At 40.6% G+C, this 17,315-nt stretch overlaps 1 protein-coding gene across 8 annotated transcripts in view; it reads right to left on the bottom strand.

Moving 5' to 3' along the window:
- Positions 1-17,315, bottom strand: part of LOC101165307 (SH3 and multiple ankyrin repeat domains protein 1) — an 83,727-nt gene that overhangs the window by 18,215 nt on the left and 48,197 nt on the right. For all 8 annotated transcript variants that reach the window (XM_023957350.1, XM_023957352.1, XM_023957351.1 and 5 more), the window contains exons 7-15: positions 16,766-16,933; positions 15,476-15,592; positions 14,428-14,505; positions 13,068-13,134; positions 12,726-12,895; positions 12,384-12,505; positions 10,594-10,742; positions 9,783-9,896; positions 8,210-8,285 (exon numbers count right to left, since the gene is read on the bottom strand). In XM_023957350.1, the coding sequence (XP_023813118.1) occupies positions 8,210-8,285; positions 9,783-9,896; positions 10,594-10,742; positions 12,384-12,505; positions 12,726-12,895; positions 13,068-13,134; positions 14,428-14,505; positions 15,476-15,592; positions 16,766-16,933 (1,061 nt within the window). The remainder of the gene's footprint in view (positions 1-8,209; positions 8,286-9,782; positions 9,897-10,593; positions 10,743-12,383; positions 12,506-12,725; positions 12,896-13,067; positions 13,135-14,427; positions 14,506-15,475; positions 15,593-16,765; positions 16,934-17,315) is intronic.

Here is a 17,315-nt window from a genome sequence, read left to right on the forward strand (position 1 = left end):
TTAATGCTTATATTTTTAGTCCTTTATTTTTTTTGGATGCTGTTTATCGCTGCTACCCAAAATGAACAATTGATTAGAAAATCTTCAAATTTCCTTCAAAAGCCCATAGGAATATTGTCCTGGGGTTTTACAGCATTAAATAGTATTTCATTCTTTGGGCACTCTCCAGACCAAGCTCTCTGCATTAGTGCTCCCTAAGATCTGCTGTTTGCTCCCAGATCTTCCTGATGATTACTGAACTTGTCCTGTTTTTACCATTGACTGTATCTGAGACCTGGACTGAGTGAACTAGTGACAGACAGACGGATGGATCCACATACAGCAGCTCTATTAGCTCAGCTAAAAGTCAAAAAGCTAAAACAGGGTCAGGCAGGCAGGGTCGATAACAGGAATAAGATCATTAGAGGAGAGACAGGGTAGTCAGGATCCAGGCGAGAGTCGGCGCAGGCGGCAGGCAAACAGAGTCAGATACAGGTCCAAATATAACGCTCAGTAATGAAGGCAGAGTAGCACAATCAAGACTTCGCAATACTTCATATGCTGTGGTTGATTGAGTGAATGAGAGTCAGGTGTGTGGCATCCAGGAAGTGTGCGCTGGGGATGCTGGGAGCTGTACTGTGGTTGAACTCAGGAGACAGTTCCTGCTGGTGACCAGAGGGGGAGACAGTCCTCTGACCTCTGACAACTAGTGTGAGTTGTTTTGAGTCAACATTACTATGGCAACCACTCTTGCCAACCAGAATTAAGGTTGTTGGACGGCCACACCCCTATTACTTGAAAACGGGCTACATGAAATCTGTCAAATGCGTTGAACATTGGGGACCGGCACACCCTACCTAATTTTATTGAGGCATCTGATTGGTCAGTTTATAACCTGAATGACTTGGCAATAAAGAACACATATGAAAAAAAAAGGATTATCAAGAACATGTTTCAAAAGGTATCAAGTTATTCTAACAAATAGAATGACATAGCAATAGCTGGTTCTTTATCTATAGAAGTCTATAGGATTTTGGCTTCTTTCAGGTAGCGGGTACTTCCTCTTCGAATGCCAGGGGAGTTCTGAGATACAGTCACAGCTTTTTTTGTCAACTGTCACAAACATTTCTCTGGTTCAGGTTTTTCAGGAAGTCACAAACCTTAAAGTCAAGTAAACTTAAAATCAGCAAAAAAAAATTAAAAGAAAATCTGCATCACAGCCAGGTGCCATCTCCACCGTTCAAGACTTTTCAGGCAAACTTCTTTCTCATCCTAACTTAGGTTAAAGTTATATTAAACAAAACAGACTGCAAGACACCATACACAGAAAATATTATCTACAGTCTGTTAATTGATGGACCTGATTAACTAACGAATGCAATTTTTAATCAAAGTTCATCCTACTTCAGAAGATCTGATGACCTCCTTGCCAACACTGTTAAAGCTTTGGAGCAGGACCGTGCAGAGCAGGACCTGCCACAAGGCTGCAGGCAGCTTCAGCTTAGTGAGCATCCTTGAACTTGTGATGATGCTGCATCATTCAAACTCTCCCTCCGTGCTCTGTTTGCTTTCTCACAGTTGTCTCCATCACTCACACACCAACACTGGCGAAGACACGCCGACGACCACTCGCAGCGAAACACACCAAACCTGACGCTGGCTGCAGGAATCTGCTCGAACAGTGGCAGAAACGCCACGCATTCCGACATGTATGCAACACAAACAAAACGTGCAAGCAGCCTGCACATCAGCACAGGCAGCAGGCGTCACTTGTGCCAGTGCAGCATCGCTGGAGGACATTTGTTCAAAGCGGGGAGAAAGGAAACGCCACATTCTGGCGTGTTCACACAGAACAACTGCACTGCTCCGACACGGCTGTGCCGCTGCGCTCAGCCGCACACGCGCCCATTCTAACACAGCTGTATGCAGGCATGCTTTGTAACATCTGTCAATTCATCCCAGTGTGACGTCCACACGCATGCATCCCTCCTTCACCTCCTCAGCATCTCTAAAAAGACAGAGTAAATGTGGGGATGGGAGGGATGAAATGTCATGGCAGGTACCTGTAAATGAACCAGATGCTCCTATTCAAAGGGCCCAGCGACGGCCAGGAAGAAGAGAGGGAGAGGGAGAGGGAGAGATCCTCCTCGCCGCATGCCCCCATCGCCATTTCCTCCCCTCCCTCTCCTCCTCCTTCTCCTTCTCCTGCTCCTTCTCCTTTCCGTCTTCAAGCAAGACAGCAGTGAGAAAGAGCCGCGAGAAAGGAGGAGGAGGAGGAGAGGAGGAGGAAGAAGAGGAGAGAGAGATGAAGGAAGGGAAAGGGAGAGGGCCAAGCTCTCCCAGCCCCTTCATACTTAAGACAGAGAGGAGGAGGAAGAGGAGGAGGAGGTCTGGGAGAGAGTGAGGGATTGAGATGGTTAGCAGTGACTGCGACACAGTGAAGGAGAGAGAGGAGGGAGGGGAGGAGAGGGAGGGCAGTTTAAAGGAGAGAGAAAGTGAGGGGTGATTGGATTGGTTTGCAGGGGGCTTTAAAGACCCACTCTGATGAAAATCAGGCTTTTGGCGTTTGTAACATGTTCTTGTTGCATTTCTCTTATGATGGAGGACATATATAAAAGAAAATCAAGATAAAAACTGCATTTCAGAGTATTTCTTTATTCAAACTGTCGTGAATCGGGAGCAGATGGCAAAAAAGCTGTTGCAAAGCCTGTAGCAGTGACGTATGTGCTACAGTCGGCGAGCTACAGGCTCTCTGCTCCGCTCTTAGGCATCCACTTGCAGACCAACAGATCCATGAACGTCTTTGTTTTCCTCGTCTGAGCTGGAATCTGGATCAGAACTTTACGAATGTATAGCTCTGATATTGCTTGCGATGTGTCTTGCACCGGTAAAGTTGCATTGGTAGTGTGAGGGGCTGTAAGCTAGCCAGAGAGAACATAAACAAAGGAATGATGGGAAGTCAGCGTTGGCATACGCCAAGTCAACAGTACAGCCACCAACTCAGAGGGGAATTTCAAAATAAACTACTGGCGCTTTGCACAAACCATGTCCTAGAAAATGAAATTTTTTTAAAATTATGGCTAAAAACTTCATAATCACGATTTAAAAACCTTTATAAATAGTTCAAAAGATGATCGGAGTGGCACTTTAAGAGCATCAAATCATTACAGACGAAATGAGACAGGCTCAGCATTTGGATGCAGCTTTTTTTTTAAATATTTTTTAATATACGCTTACTTTGGCTGGCTGGGTTACAGAAATGATGTCACTGACTAAAGCATTGTTTTGGGCTCCCGACACCATCTGACACATTAAAAAAACAAGCTGATTTTTTTTCTTATCAGTCTGCACAACAGCTGGTACCCCTTCTCACCTTCACCCTGAAAATGAGTCACAGTGTTTGTAAAAAAGGTGTCAAACATGTTTTGGTCATGTCTTGCTTTCCGTGACCAACCAGTTCCCCATCTGAACAGACTTGACCAGCATCCATCTGCCTGATTCTGCTGTCTCTCCCATGTCTCCCTGCTTCCCTGGAACCTCCTCCTGTATTGAAAATTACGTTTTTTCTTAAAAACATTGTGTACTCCCTGTCTGCAGATCTGGAAGCCCTCCAAAATAAAAGCATACATGTTATGCTTCTTTGGAGGTATAAATACCACGATAATCAACATTGTTGGGGGCAAAAAACAGAGAAAATACCTAATTTAACCTCTTCACTACCCCAAATCAAGCAGCTTTGGTGCATACATTTATAATTTTATGGCTTTAAATCTAAACTTTGCCAGGACAAAAATTGGATGTACAAGTCCCGATCAAACATGTCCCTGTATCAAAGATCCTGAGACTAATTCCTCAGTCACGTCAAATAAACAGGATTTTCTTCAGGCGTTGAACATGAACACATGTCTGCGTGTCTCATCTCTGTTGATGTCAGCAGCATACGCTCTGAATGCATCAGAATGTGACATCCAGTGAGTGAGAACAGGTTGTGATGCTCCACACAGGAATTCATCCGACTGTGCTGCTTCTGACACCCTTTAAAATCAAACACGGCTAACCTCACCCACCCTCCTGTTTTTTTTTCTCCCAGCATGTCTGTAAAACACCATTCTTCTCTGTAAACAAAGCATGAATGAAAGAGGAGGGAGGGGCGGACGCAGACAGGAAGAGGGAGGACAGAGAAATAGCTGGCAGATGAGTGGCAGAGGGAGGAAGAGGACAGAAAGGCACTCACATCATCTCCCAGCCAGCGCCTCCTTCAGCGTACGTCAAAACGGCCAGCTCGCCCCCCTCCCTTTTGCTTGCGCCCCTACATTTGTCATCCTCTGAAGTCCCTCCTGCCTTTGACCGCAGCTCCTGCTCTGTCTCTGGTCATGTCTGTTCTCCTGCCTGCATGTTCGGCCACACCACTATGATTGCGTGCGTGCAGAGCGCATGCATGTGTGATGGCAGAGAGCACGGCCGGGGTGGAGCAAACGCAGACAGAAGGTGCACACGCTCCTGTTTATCTGTTAAATGTGTGTTTCTGCTCATCTGGGAATCTGCAGATTCATTCTGTCCTTCAGCAGTTCATTCAAATCGATATTTTAAAAGCATTTTGAGTCAGAAACATGTCTATAGTGTTAAATATAACAAAAGGCACAGATTAGCACTTTAACTCCTTAAAGTCTCACTCCAATCATGTTTTGATTTATTTTCAAAGCGTTTCCAGTGGTCTTTTAACTCTGGTTATGCCATTTTTAGACTAAATTTTAAAAATTGTGGGACATACACGTACTCTCTGCAGAGCAACAGTGGTTTGTTAGGAATTTGTCTCTGAGTTGTTGGTAGGACTGTTGGCATGGAAGTAAGCCTCCCCTTATTTACCATCATTCCTATGTTTCCACTCTTGCCTACTACCCCTCAGCCCCTCACAACCCCAACACAACATTACAGCTACAACAAAAATGGCAAGCGACATTGGAGCTATCCCACCGTACAGTTTTGAGCCAGACACTAGCTCCAGATTCACAATTTGACTAAAGACATATTTAAAAAATGCAATTTTAAGCTTAATTTTTGTTACACCTCACCTCCATCATCAGTAAAAGAACATGTCTCATTGGGGTGGGTAAAACCAGCCTGAACAAAGCTTCATGTGGGTCTGCAGAGCAGCAGCAGGTGTGAACAGGTAAAAGTTGTTCTGACACATTTTTTTTTTCACTTTTTTCAAGAGAATTACATTTTTTCTTTGCAGTTGTTCAGTATATGCACCAAACAAAAGTCTCTATTTATGTTCCCAACAGGAAGCTCTGCATTCTAAGAAATGGTAAAAAATAAAACTATAAAAAGCTGGTGTTTCATTTCAACAACACCTCACAACAACGCAACAGAAATCTGGCACCCTTCACTTTTTTTTTCTTTTGCTTCCAAGCAGCCAGACTTTGCTGTAATCTCCTTAAGTGGTCTGACGCAAAAGTTTCCCAGGATTTCTGAAAGTCGTTCGAAGTTTTTTTTGTCTTAGACTTCTTAGCCACTTAACCCCTATGAATGATTTATGCATAAAAATCAGCTCACAGTCAGTTGAAGCTGTGTTATGTCTTCATAAAAAGCAAACATTGAGTGAGAGGGCTTCATTCTGATCCCTGCCAGGATCCAGTTATCACGCCTGGTTACGGCGTCACGGCTTGTCCTGTCCTCCAAACGTCAGACCGCAAAATGCCTCATAACAGTCCGTGAGCAGAGCTGGATGATGAGGAGGCACGAGTCTTCTTATCTCATCACAGAGGTGTTTATTATATTTTATTTTTTTAGAAAGAACTCAGTGTTATCCAGGTAATCTTTTAATTGATATTTTAGTGAAGTTTTTCAAAAGAACCTAAATCCTAATGAGGATGAAGATTTCTGTTCCAAGTTCAAAAAGTGTCAAAAACAATTGAAGTTGTTTGGATTACTGCTCTTTTATTAAGACGAATAGCAGGATTTTAGTAATCAAACCACAAACATTTAATATACATTATTTTTAAATCTGTTTGTTTTGTCCTTTTCATCCAAACCTTGAGAAATAAGAACTAAGAAAAGCAGTTATTCTCATGAGAGGAATAAAGTAAATCCAAGTTTGCATTGTTTTGAATGATAATTTTGACTGCATCAATAAAATTTAAAAAAATTCTGTTGTTGTTGTTGTTTTACTGTTGTTGCTGTTGTCTGGGGGGGGGGGGGGGGGGGGGGACTCTTATTTTGTGAAGAAAATGCTGACTGATTGATACCTTATCATGATATCACAAGTCTGGAGTCCAAACAGACCTGACGTCTCCTGAATCTTTCACAACCTGCTGACGTCTGCTTGCTGCAGCTACATAAAAACTATATCCATGTCCTTTTATTGCACCACAGAATAGTCCTCTTCCTCCGTTTGAGCTCCTCATCCCTCTCTTTTCTCTTCTCGGTGCCCTTCACTGTCTGACCTCCAGATGGAAACACCACAGGGAGGTGAGGGTGATAGAAAGAAAATTAAAAAGTGCAGAGGGGGTTCCTCATGCCGTGATGAATAGAACGTGAAGGAGGGACGCAGGGATGGTCAAAAACCCGGCCAAATATAAACGAAAGGACACGGGAACAAGTGTGAGGGCGGCTCTGAGTCAGACGTGTCTGCACGTTCTACAGGTATGCACCTCTGCCTGTCTTTCTGTGGAATGAAGGAAACCTTGATGTTTTAAAAAAAAATCCTTTCAGTTTTAAGATGAGGCTGTGAGAGGACAGCTGATGTAGGGAATAATATGTGGAAAAGAAACAGCAAAGAAAAGTAAAACATTGCTGAAAATGGGTATAGAAGTGAAAGATTGTCATTAATACACCCTGATTGATGGAATTTTAGTTCAATTTAAGTTCACAGTTTTTCACAAACTGTGTCATTTAATAGAAGTTAATTTGAAAAAAATAGTTTTATTTTGAAAAGCCATCCAAATACTTTCCAAAACTGCCTTCATTGAAAACGTCGAACGTCTACAGCTTTCCTTTTTTCTACTTTGTGTTGCACAAAGTTCACTCTGATATATTTTCCCTACAAAATGTATCCAACGTGAATGAATGAGTAAAAGCATCTAGAAATACTTTCTTATTAAAATTCCTCCATGTGTGCTGGCGAAACTATCAGAAGGCAACAAAATCCTTCATCAAAGCTATATTTTCTTTTAGATATTCATTGTGATGTTGATTGAAACAATAGTTTGAACTCTGTTAAAAATCATCTGCCAGTTATGCAGCTGAGCATGAGTGGATGCTGATGAGGTTGTGGTGAGAGGATGAGTGGCTCGGCTGCTGCTTCATCGCACAAAACTGGGAAAACTATCTCTATCATCTACTGAAATCTCAAAAACGGTCCAAACAAAGAGGAACGTATAGGAGCTTAGAGCTGCAGCTGAGTGCGGATGTTTAAAATAAAAACTTCTAAAGGCAGCACATCAACTGGTGAAAAGGAGGCCGGCCTCCCCCAAAACTGTGTAAAGAAGACGCCCATCCGAGCCGGAAGATCAGCTTGAAGTCTGGAGGCGGTAAACCCGAATACATCATCCGACTGGATGAATCACTCACAGCACTCCCAACCGGTCAAAGTATCACTGGAGTCTATGAATCATGTTATCTGGGTGGATGTGTGCAGTTTGTTACCATACAAACAAATCTCCTGCCAGCATGCGCCGCAAACTCGCAGCGAGAAAGCGAGGAAGGGGGTCAGAAGGAAGAAGCTGTCAGGTTCAATTCAGCGGAAGTGAAGTCGCAGTGAATTTATAAACGACTCTGCAGAACAAAAAAATGTTCAAGTCTTTGTTTCTGGATGAAGCCGAGATCCGTGTGGAGTAGAACTGTTCACTGAGGGACTCATGGTATAACTCTTCTATGGTCTTTTTTTTTTTAAATTGTATTGCTTATTTGCTTAATTTTCTTAAAAGCTACGATATATATATATTTACTGTGTTAATCTGGAAAAAGTTCTTAATCAAAGAATTAATGGAAACAGGTTTGTTAAAAAGAGAAACACAATTATTCCTTTGTTTTTGTTTTAGATTTGTCTACATCTGCTTCAGTTTTTATTTACGTTTTTTATTTTTTATCTGCGATTTATATTTTTCAAGCAAACTTTTTAAGTCTTTGATTGGTGAGCTCAAAATAAGACGGAAATAACAGGAAGAAATAACATAAACGTCACTTTTCTGCTGCCTGACCTGCAGGTCGGTGAAGGAAACGCTCTTACCTGGGAGCATCAAAGCTGTCGTACGAGCCCACAGTGTAATGTCGGAACAGCCTTTTAGCTCGCTCCCCTCGACTCTCTGAAACACAAAGATCATGAGGTCAAAATGCTGGAACAACTGAAGCCTACCCGTGGGTTGAAATATCAATAGCAACATCAAAGAAAGGTCTCAACACCAACATTTTTGTTTTTCTTTTCACAGTTTGCGCAGTTTTTTCCTTAAAATTGACAAATTTGTGAGACAAACATGGCAACCAGTCAATCAGGAGTGAGCTTGTAGCAAGTCCCCATCCCTGGTGTTTGAACACAAAATCTGTCAAAAGTTTCAAAGGTTGGGCGTGGGGGCCAGCAGGCTCCACCTACTTTTATTGAGGCATCTGATTGGTCAGTTTATAACTTGAATAATTTGCTTATTGGAAAAAAATATCCTGATTATGAAGAACAAGTTTAGCTGCTTATTTCTCTGTAACACTCAGCGGTTCAGTTGAGTCAGTTACCGTGTGACTTCGGGTCTATTCAGTTTGTGACTGATTACGGCTAACGATGGCCCAAAAAGGGAGGAGAGTGGGCCAAGCAAGGGAAAAAACAAACTTTCCCAACAGATCTATCACTGCTTCTGGGAATACAACAGGATCCCGATGGATTAATATACAACAGATGTTTCTCTGGACGCATCGTTGGGGTGTGTGCCAGAACTTTCTGCCACACATCATAAGGTCTTCCTTTTATCGGAAAGTCGTACAGTAGTTGACTCAACTGTACCGGTAAGAAGCCGCTGTCCATCTGAATGCAGATGGAGCGTGAAAGGGCCCACAATATTTCAGACTGCTTTGTCCTGGGAGACGAAAGACGCCAAATAACTGATATTTTTGTATATATCTGTGCATTTGTCAAAAATAACAAAGTAACTGGGAAACATCCTTGGGGTTGTTTGTGTAAAAATAAAATGAACACAAACTGTATAGAAGGAAAGAGATCCGTCCTGTGTTTTTTTAATAACACTCATTTAGTGTTGAGTGTTCCATCTAAGGGATTTTGGCTTCTTGGAACCAGCAGATACTTCCTGATTGGAACGCCAAGAGGGAGGGGCCACTCAGGGGCCACTCAGTCCACAAATCAGACACCCATTTATTTTAGTGCTCGCAATTTGACAATTTCTACTTTATTCAAAAACTTAGATTAAGTCTCTGACTTTACTTCAAGCAGCAAATGACTGCTGCACGGGATTTCCGAAATATAATGTTTCAGATGCAAAAACAATAGAACCCCTTTGAAACCTACATTTTGTACTGTTTTTAACATTTTCTTGTCATATTTTCTGATGATGAAGGACATATATAAAGAAAAGTAAGATTAAAATTGAATTTCTGCTGATTTCTTTATTTAAACTATTGTTAAGCAATACTAGACTATGACACAGTTTTTTAAATTTTGGCCAAAAACAGAATAATCAAAATTAAAAGACCACTGGGGAACACTTTGACACTTTAACAGCATAACAACAAAGTAAAATTATTTTATTTTTATGGTTGCACAGTGTCAAGTCTTCGCAGTGATGTGTGGTACTTGTGATGACCTGATCGGTTGTCTTGGCTCCGCAGCATCACTTCCTCCACGCAGTCGGAGGGGAACCATCCTGTGCGGCCTCTCACCGTGCCCTCCCAGTACCCGCCTTCGCCGACGCTCAGCACTAAAACACGCCAGCAGGGAAGAGCGCGGTGTTAGGACGCTGCATCAAAACGTTCCCAACCACACAGACGACAACGATAAACAGACACACACAAAAACGGATGTTACAAAAACATAAAAGGATTAAAAAAAAAAAAAACGCACACACTGACATGCAAACCTCCTACATACTCACCAAGACATACATACCTGGAGACACCTTAGACTCACTCACAAACACACACATATTCATACCTGCAGACATTAAATACAAACATATATGGAGGCCTTACACTCTTGAGAGGACAGGTGCATCTTTAAACGGGCAGAAACTTGGATCTCTGAGCTCCACAGACTTTGTTCAGTCAACAGCACCAAGGCTAAGGTGAAATTCCAAGAGCTGCCTCTGAACAACTAACTCTGCTGCCACGTTACCTCTACTGATTTTTGTCTGAGTTCTGATTTTTGGCCAACACAAAGCCAAAAAAGAAATGTGTCTTCTTCCTGCTGTCATCACTCCAAATAAGAACAAAGCAAACACAGGAAGTCTTTTTTCTTCAGAAAAAAAACAGAAAACATTGGTCTTAAATTAGACATGTTAAGTTAAACATGTAGAGGCTCAATTTTGTGGATTTATTTGGCAGATTAGTGAGGCGGTGAGTAGTTTGTCAGACAGCTGTCTGTTCCTAGTTTTTGTTTTTTGTCTTTTCTGTCCTCACCTTTAACCCTGTCTCCCTTATTGAAGCTGATTTCTCGCTCTCCTTGTGCAGAGTGCGCACGAGTGGCCACAAAGACCCGTCCTGGGACGGCGCTGTACAGGCGTCTGCGGGGATCTGCAGTTTGTGCTGTGGTGCTGGTGGAGGAAGGCCTGGGGAGGAAGAGGAAGGTTTTACCTGAAGATAAAAATTTCAATGCTATCCAAAAAAAAACAGCTTTTAAAGTTGTTTTTTTTACATAAGTGGTTTTGACATTTTCTAGTTTTTGCTTAATTGTGGCCCTCTTGGCCATTAAAATATATCAGTTGTTGCACCAGTGATATTAGGTTGAGAATTTGAGTGGGCTGCAAGCTAGTATGAGAGTGCAAATGGGCAGTGTTAGGTAAACTATATTCAAAAAGTAATGCATTATTTTACTTTAGTTTCTGGATGAAATTGTAATTAAATGACTTGTTACTTATTAGAAAATGTAATCCACTAATTATTACTTTACTTTTTATTCATCCATATAAATTCTCAAGGTAAAAAACAGCACATATAAGATCCTCTTTTCTTTCACTTAACTTAGTTTTTTAGACAAACCTGGTTTTGTTAGAATTCAGACAACAGAGTGAATGACACAAAAATAAGTTACAGCACATGCGGTCTATGCCACTACTCAAAGTGAGATGTGGGGGAAAAAACTGTTACACCTACTATATCTATAAAATTGGAGTCATATCTATCAAATCTGAAACTTAGCCATTCTTTTGAAAACACAAACTATTAAACGCCTCCAGCAGTTTCTTCTGTCTCCTCAAATGGAAAAAAGTTATTCTGACTGGACAGGGCAGATAAAACAGAGCCAGATAAAAAGTAAACAGTAAATGCTAAAATCAAAAAATAAACCACTATTTACAATTCAACTTTTTACTTTATAACTTTTATATACTTTGTCATTTTAAGCTAATAATTAGTTAATAATAATAGTAATTAGTTGATGTAAAAACAACACAAAACGAATATAAAAAGCACTTCTAATTTAAACAGTTTAAATATTTTTATCAAGTGCTGACAATTTAGAATTAAATAAAATATTAAAATTAGTCAAGATTCTAGTTTCAGTTTTAATTTTTCTACAGAAAATAACGTTTCGCCCTTTAGTCTTTACAAAATAAAAGCATGGGAGTATTGGTACCTGAAACCTGGGCTGTTGGGACTATGCTGTGTTCTGTCAATGGGAATTGCATTACTTTTGCTTTTTGTTTCCTTTAGTATTCTTTTAATCTAAATGTTTGCTTTGTCTGTTTTTTCTTGGTTGTCAAAGATAAAGCTCAAATTCTGTCTTTATTAATTTTTTAGGGTTTTTTCAGGTTTTAATTTCTACTCCTGTTTTATTTTGAAGTTTTCATTCATACCACCTATCTTGGTAATTTCCCTGTTCCATCGTCTGTTGAGGTTTATTTTCAAAAAAACAACAATCCCATCATCTGCATCCAGATCCTCCATGATCTCCATTTCCGCTGAACACAAAAATCCTTCTATAAAGTCATATAGTTCTATTTTGTAACATGCCTGGCATGAAAATATTAATAATTTGCTTTTTGCTTTGAGTATATTTCTGCAAAAAAAGACACTTTATATAAAGTTTTAACACATAATTGTTTTTGTTACTCTACAAATCAAATCAAAAAAGCTTCCTTGAAATGGATTTGATTTTAAATTGGTTTTAAAAGTGCAGGAATGACACAGTGGCTCTAACTTGCTGGTCAATTTTAAACAAGGTTTCTGTTTTCTGTTTTTTGGCACCTCACCCCTGCCTCCGGCTCTGCCTGCTCCGTTCCTCCTTGTCACCGATCCTCCCTCGTGATGGGGAGCGTGTCCTTGCTCCTCTGGGGCTGCTGGAACTCCTCAGAGCTCCTGTGTGCTTGAAGCCCTGAAGAGCAAAACATGAGACGGTCAAAGGTCATTTTTAGACAATAAAACAAGCCCTGTTTAAGCTCCAACGTGACAAAATCCTGGAATAAAAACAGCTTTTTGATGGGAAAAGCAAAGCTTGCACTGCACAGAAGGACGCAGTTTCACATATGGAATCACATTAAAAGCAATTCTTTGGAAATTATTCTGACGGATCTTCAGAAATCTCAAGCAGGTACCTGCACAGAGACAATGTTGGAGGTCGGGGCGTTGGGCACTGCCATCCAGTCTGGGAGGTTCATGCTGCTGTCACTGTTCGCCCGGAGGAACGGGTGAGGGTGGGGCACTGCCAGGGTGCGGGAACTGTCCCGCCTCTGGGGGGCGTACTTTGGAGACTCCACAAAGGGAACTAGGATGTTTTCAAAAATTGCAGAATGACTGTGTGTCAAAATATTACTTTTTAATGTAACTTTTGCAAACAATTCCATGAATGTTGCACTTTCCTGATCTGTAGAGCAACTTACCCGTCACTACAGTGAAAACACAAAATGTAAGGTAAAAAAAACGGAAGGTCAGCTTACCCACATCCACGTCCCGGTGGTTTTTAATGATTTCCCCAAGTTCAAAATGACCAGACATGACAGCCACCTGATGAGGACAAGCCGCAAACCTTTAAGTGCTTTAACTGAAATCTCATGTCAGACATTTTTTCAACTGAATCAGATTTTACAAAAGGATTTTGTTCTACAGAGGAAGATGTCGTTTACGTTTGGGTTTTTCTTTTTTGATAAACTTGACATTTTTACTGCTGAAGGAAAAGAAAAATGGGCTTGAAAGCTCAAAAACACTTGATTGCATCCAGGAAACTGTGTGAATGCCATATAAAAAACAAGCAAAGAAACCCACTGAAATGAGGGAAACAATAACACTCAGATAACCAGATACCCAGCATGCAACAGGGCAAAGGTTTGCCATTTCTTCTACAGTATGAGGCCGAACTTTGATTCAAATCACTGCAGTTCTGTTGGCGTTTTTCCATCCGTATGCATAAACAAAATATAATTTAGAATTGAATATCCGTTTGAATTACTGGTGAAAAAACGTCCATGCAGTTCACATAAAGCTGAAGCCTTTATTTGTTCACTTGGAGTAGGTAAAGCCAAAAACCTCAACCCCTTGTCCTCCTCTTCTTCCTCTTTAGGTTACGTCTTAATTTTACTCTTTCGGATTATCAGGATAGTCTGGGACTATCAATTATTTAGCTAATTCGGACTCTTTGGATTTGGAGATTTGGAAGCATTTGTGTCTCATAATTCAAAATAAAAGTCCGTACCTGAAATGCTTTTCCATTTTCACAATGACGCTGCGTTTGTTGACTCAAATACAAAATGAAAAATCAATCCGCCAAACAGCCTTTTCTTTTTCTCATTCTGTCACTTAATTAAAATGATAAATAAAATGGTATTTGACATTTTATTTTCAGAAAGTTCCTCTGTAAATGTGTAGCAAAATTCAATTAGAAGTATCCAATTTGACAATTGAAATGGATGAACAGAAGTGCTTTTTCATTTTCACAATGTAACTGCATCCAATGACTCAAAAATAAAATTAAAAATCCCTCCTCTGAAATGTTTTTTCATTTTCTGTTTCAACATATCTCATTATGTGACATAATTAAAGCGATAATGCAAAGAGGGGATTGCATTTTCACATCCACAGCGCAAAAAGTGTTGCATAATTCATTTCCAGTCAGCAGTTGCAGAGGGAAGGCGGGGCGATGACGTCGAATTCCAGACACTAATGCTAGTTTGGTTCTTTTTATTTGGGGACCTTTAGAAAAATGAAGTCTGAAGTCTGATGTGATTCCAAGCAGTCTCTGCCACTTGGAGGGATTTTTTTTTTAGAACATAAAGCCAGAAACCATGTAAACCAGTGAATCACCTGAAAGGGCGTCTGCCCGCTGTTGTTCTTAGTGTCTTTACTGGCTCCACGGTACAGCAGGATTCGTGCACAGCTTTCCTGCAAAACAAACTGTTCTTTTAAAAACAACTTCATGCACATTATATTATCTGGTTCAAATAGAAAAAGGTTATTTTTGCTGTCCTGGTAGACATTTTCATTTTCCTCATTTGTAATTAATACTTACATTTTCTAATAAATTACATTTCAGGTTGATAAAATATATTAAAAAGTTGTATTCTGGGTTAAAGGTTTTCATGGAAAGTACTTTTAATACAGCATCAAATGAATATGTGGGGTTTAACTGAGCATTTGGGTTCAGCTTTATTCCAACGGTTGATCCTAAAACCAGCTTTCAATCTTAAACATTCACCATCTGGCAACAAATTGATTGTTTTAACTGGTTAAAAACTCTACTTTTGTTACATGACTCTATTATACTTGAATTTGAGAATTCAAGCAGGCTGATTTAAGTTCAGAAAACACAATAAAATAAGAAGAACAGAAATTCAGGAGCAAAATTTGAAGTAATTTTTGAGCGGAGATCAGATGACTGCACACAAATTTAACCACAGTAGGTTCAGGTTAAGATTTGCAACCAACACCTCAAACATTGACGGGTTCTAAGCTTTTCAAAGATGAAGTCAAGATGCACCGTTGGCACCTCCTCATCTGCAGACGGCTCTGCTGCAAAGTTTTTCTCTTCACATTTCGGGTAATTTTGTTGCGCTTCGGGTAATGCCATTGTGTTTTTTCTTTTGTATGTAGTGTGAGCCCTGTCGGCCACCGTAGCTTTAAATAAAAAACCTTCACACCTTTTCTTTATTACATTAATTTTTCAAACTGTTCAGTTACTTTCCTGTGAATAGAAATTCTTAAATACTGTAAAACAAATGAGCAGAATCTCATAAATATCTTTAGAAAAATAGTAAAATCATTTAGATTTTGTTTCACTCAGTTAAACTACATTTTTCTTTTTTAACAAAATGGACAGATACAGCAGTTATTTCTACTTTTACTCCGCAAATACCTTGTTGTATAAAGCACAGATGTGCAAGGCAGTGTTTCCAGAGGCATTCTGGGAGGAGGAATCTGCCCCGTAGAAGAGGAGGTGCTCCAGATGCTGCGAGTTTCCGTTCTGACAGGCCTGTGCGTCAACGTGTTGGAGAGATGATAAAAAAAGAGGGGGAGAAGAAAGAGACACAAGTGAGATGAATCAAAGCGTGAACAAATAAGAATGATGTGGTTTTTAATAAGGAGATGAGGGGAAAAAGCAAACACGGATGAAGACAATGATACGCACAGATACGCAGGATGAGAGCCACTGAGCGACTCCAGGTTTAATTAGCACCACCTCTAAAGTCAAAGAGAGGGGAAGTGAGATCACAAAGGCTGGAGCCATTCTTCCCCTCAAACACATGCAGAGGTTCCTGTCACTAGATGGTTGTGTGACAGCTGCTCATTATCTTTTGTGCTTCCACAAGCTAGTTTATCTTTATAGGTCACATTTGGCCGCATAATTATGCGTCATTTTTATTTTGTTTCAGTGGAAGATTAAGATGATCTAAAGCCCCATTTATCTTCTAGTAACTCAGTGGGGGGCAGACTCAAGGCCTCCTGCAGATTTTCTGACTTATCTGCTGCTGGTAACGTGGAACAGGTGTGCCAAGTTTGACACCTGTGTTTCTAGTTATTGAAGCTTTTCTGTATGCTTTAAGAACAAAATATGTTTCAAAATATAATAACCTACAAGGGTTTTCCTTACTTTTATTGTAAATGATTTTTTTTTTTAGTTTTGGATTTGTTTTTGGTATTTTCTGTTTTAGCCTCTTGACGTCTATTGATGCATTAATGCAGCGAACCACTTCAGCTCCAAAATAACAATTATTCATCATGTGAAAGCAAAAACACAAGTGAAATTTTCTATAACATAGCTGGAAATGAATTCAAATGATGATGTGGGGTGTTTCACCTGATGGAACTTTTTGGTTCAATTTGGCGTAAAAAACTACGCTAAATGTTTACATTCCGGGGATTTTCAGAAGATTTTTTTCAGAACTTCCCCCTAATTGAAAACAAAACGCAAGAAATTAAAAAGAGCAAAGACAAACCTTGACTTTCTCTTTCTTTCACATCTGTCTTCATAACTGTGAGATGAGGGGGATAAGGGGATGAAGGGTGACACGTCTGATGGCATGAGTTTGAATGCAGACACACACTCAGAGGCAGGGATGCGTGCAAACCTCTGCCAAAAAAAGCATACTCAAGTATATTTTTCTTGATTTAAGAGTAAAATGTCTGTGGATCCACCCGACTCTACCTGATGCGTCTCGTCCCAGCCGTTCTCGTCCCTGATGCCCAGCTTGGCTCTGTGGTACAGCATTGTTTCACAGCAGGAGGTGTCGCCTCCCGTCAGCACAGTGTGATAAAGCGGTGTCAGCCCCCGCCGGTCCTTGTAGTCTGGAGATGCACCCAAAGAGAGCAGCACCTGCAGGAGCAGATGATATTTATGTATTAGTAAATGGTGGAAACAGTCAGAGAGTTCAGGGGATTTAAGCAACACTTCAGGCTGTAAATGATCACCGTCCTCAATTTTATTGGAATATTTAGGTCTAAACAGCAAACCAGCTTCTCCAGAACTTCGTTGGGAAATACCAGAAACCTGGACAGGAGTGAAAATCCACTCCTTTTTCATCCTCTAATTCAGAGCACAGCAGAAATCACATCACGTCAGCACCATGGTCAGCTCCCATGCGGGCCCTTGGGATGCTTTGTTTTAACTAAACAGTGGGAGTCCCCTGGTCCGCACCACTTCTAAGTCAGCTATGGGCGCCAGCAGAGGCAGCCTGCCGGGGGTGGGGGGACACTGG

This window comes from Oryzias latipes, chromosome 8, assembly GCF_002234675.1.
Source record: "Oryzias latipes chromosome 8, ASM223467v1".
NCBI classification, from domain to species: Eukaryota; Metazoa; Chordata; class Actinopteri; order Beloniformes; family Adrianichthyidae; genus Oryzias; species Oryzias latipes.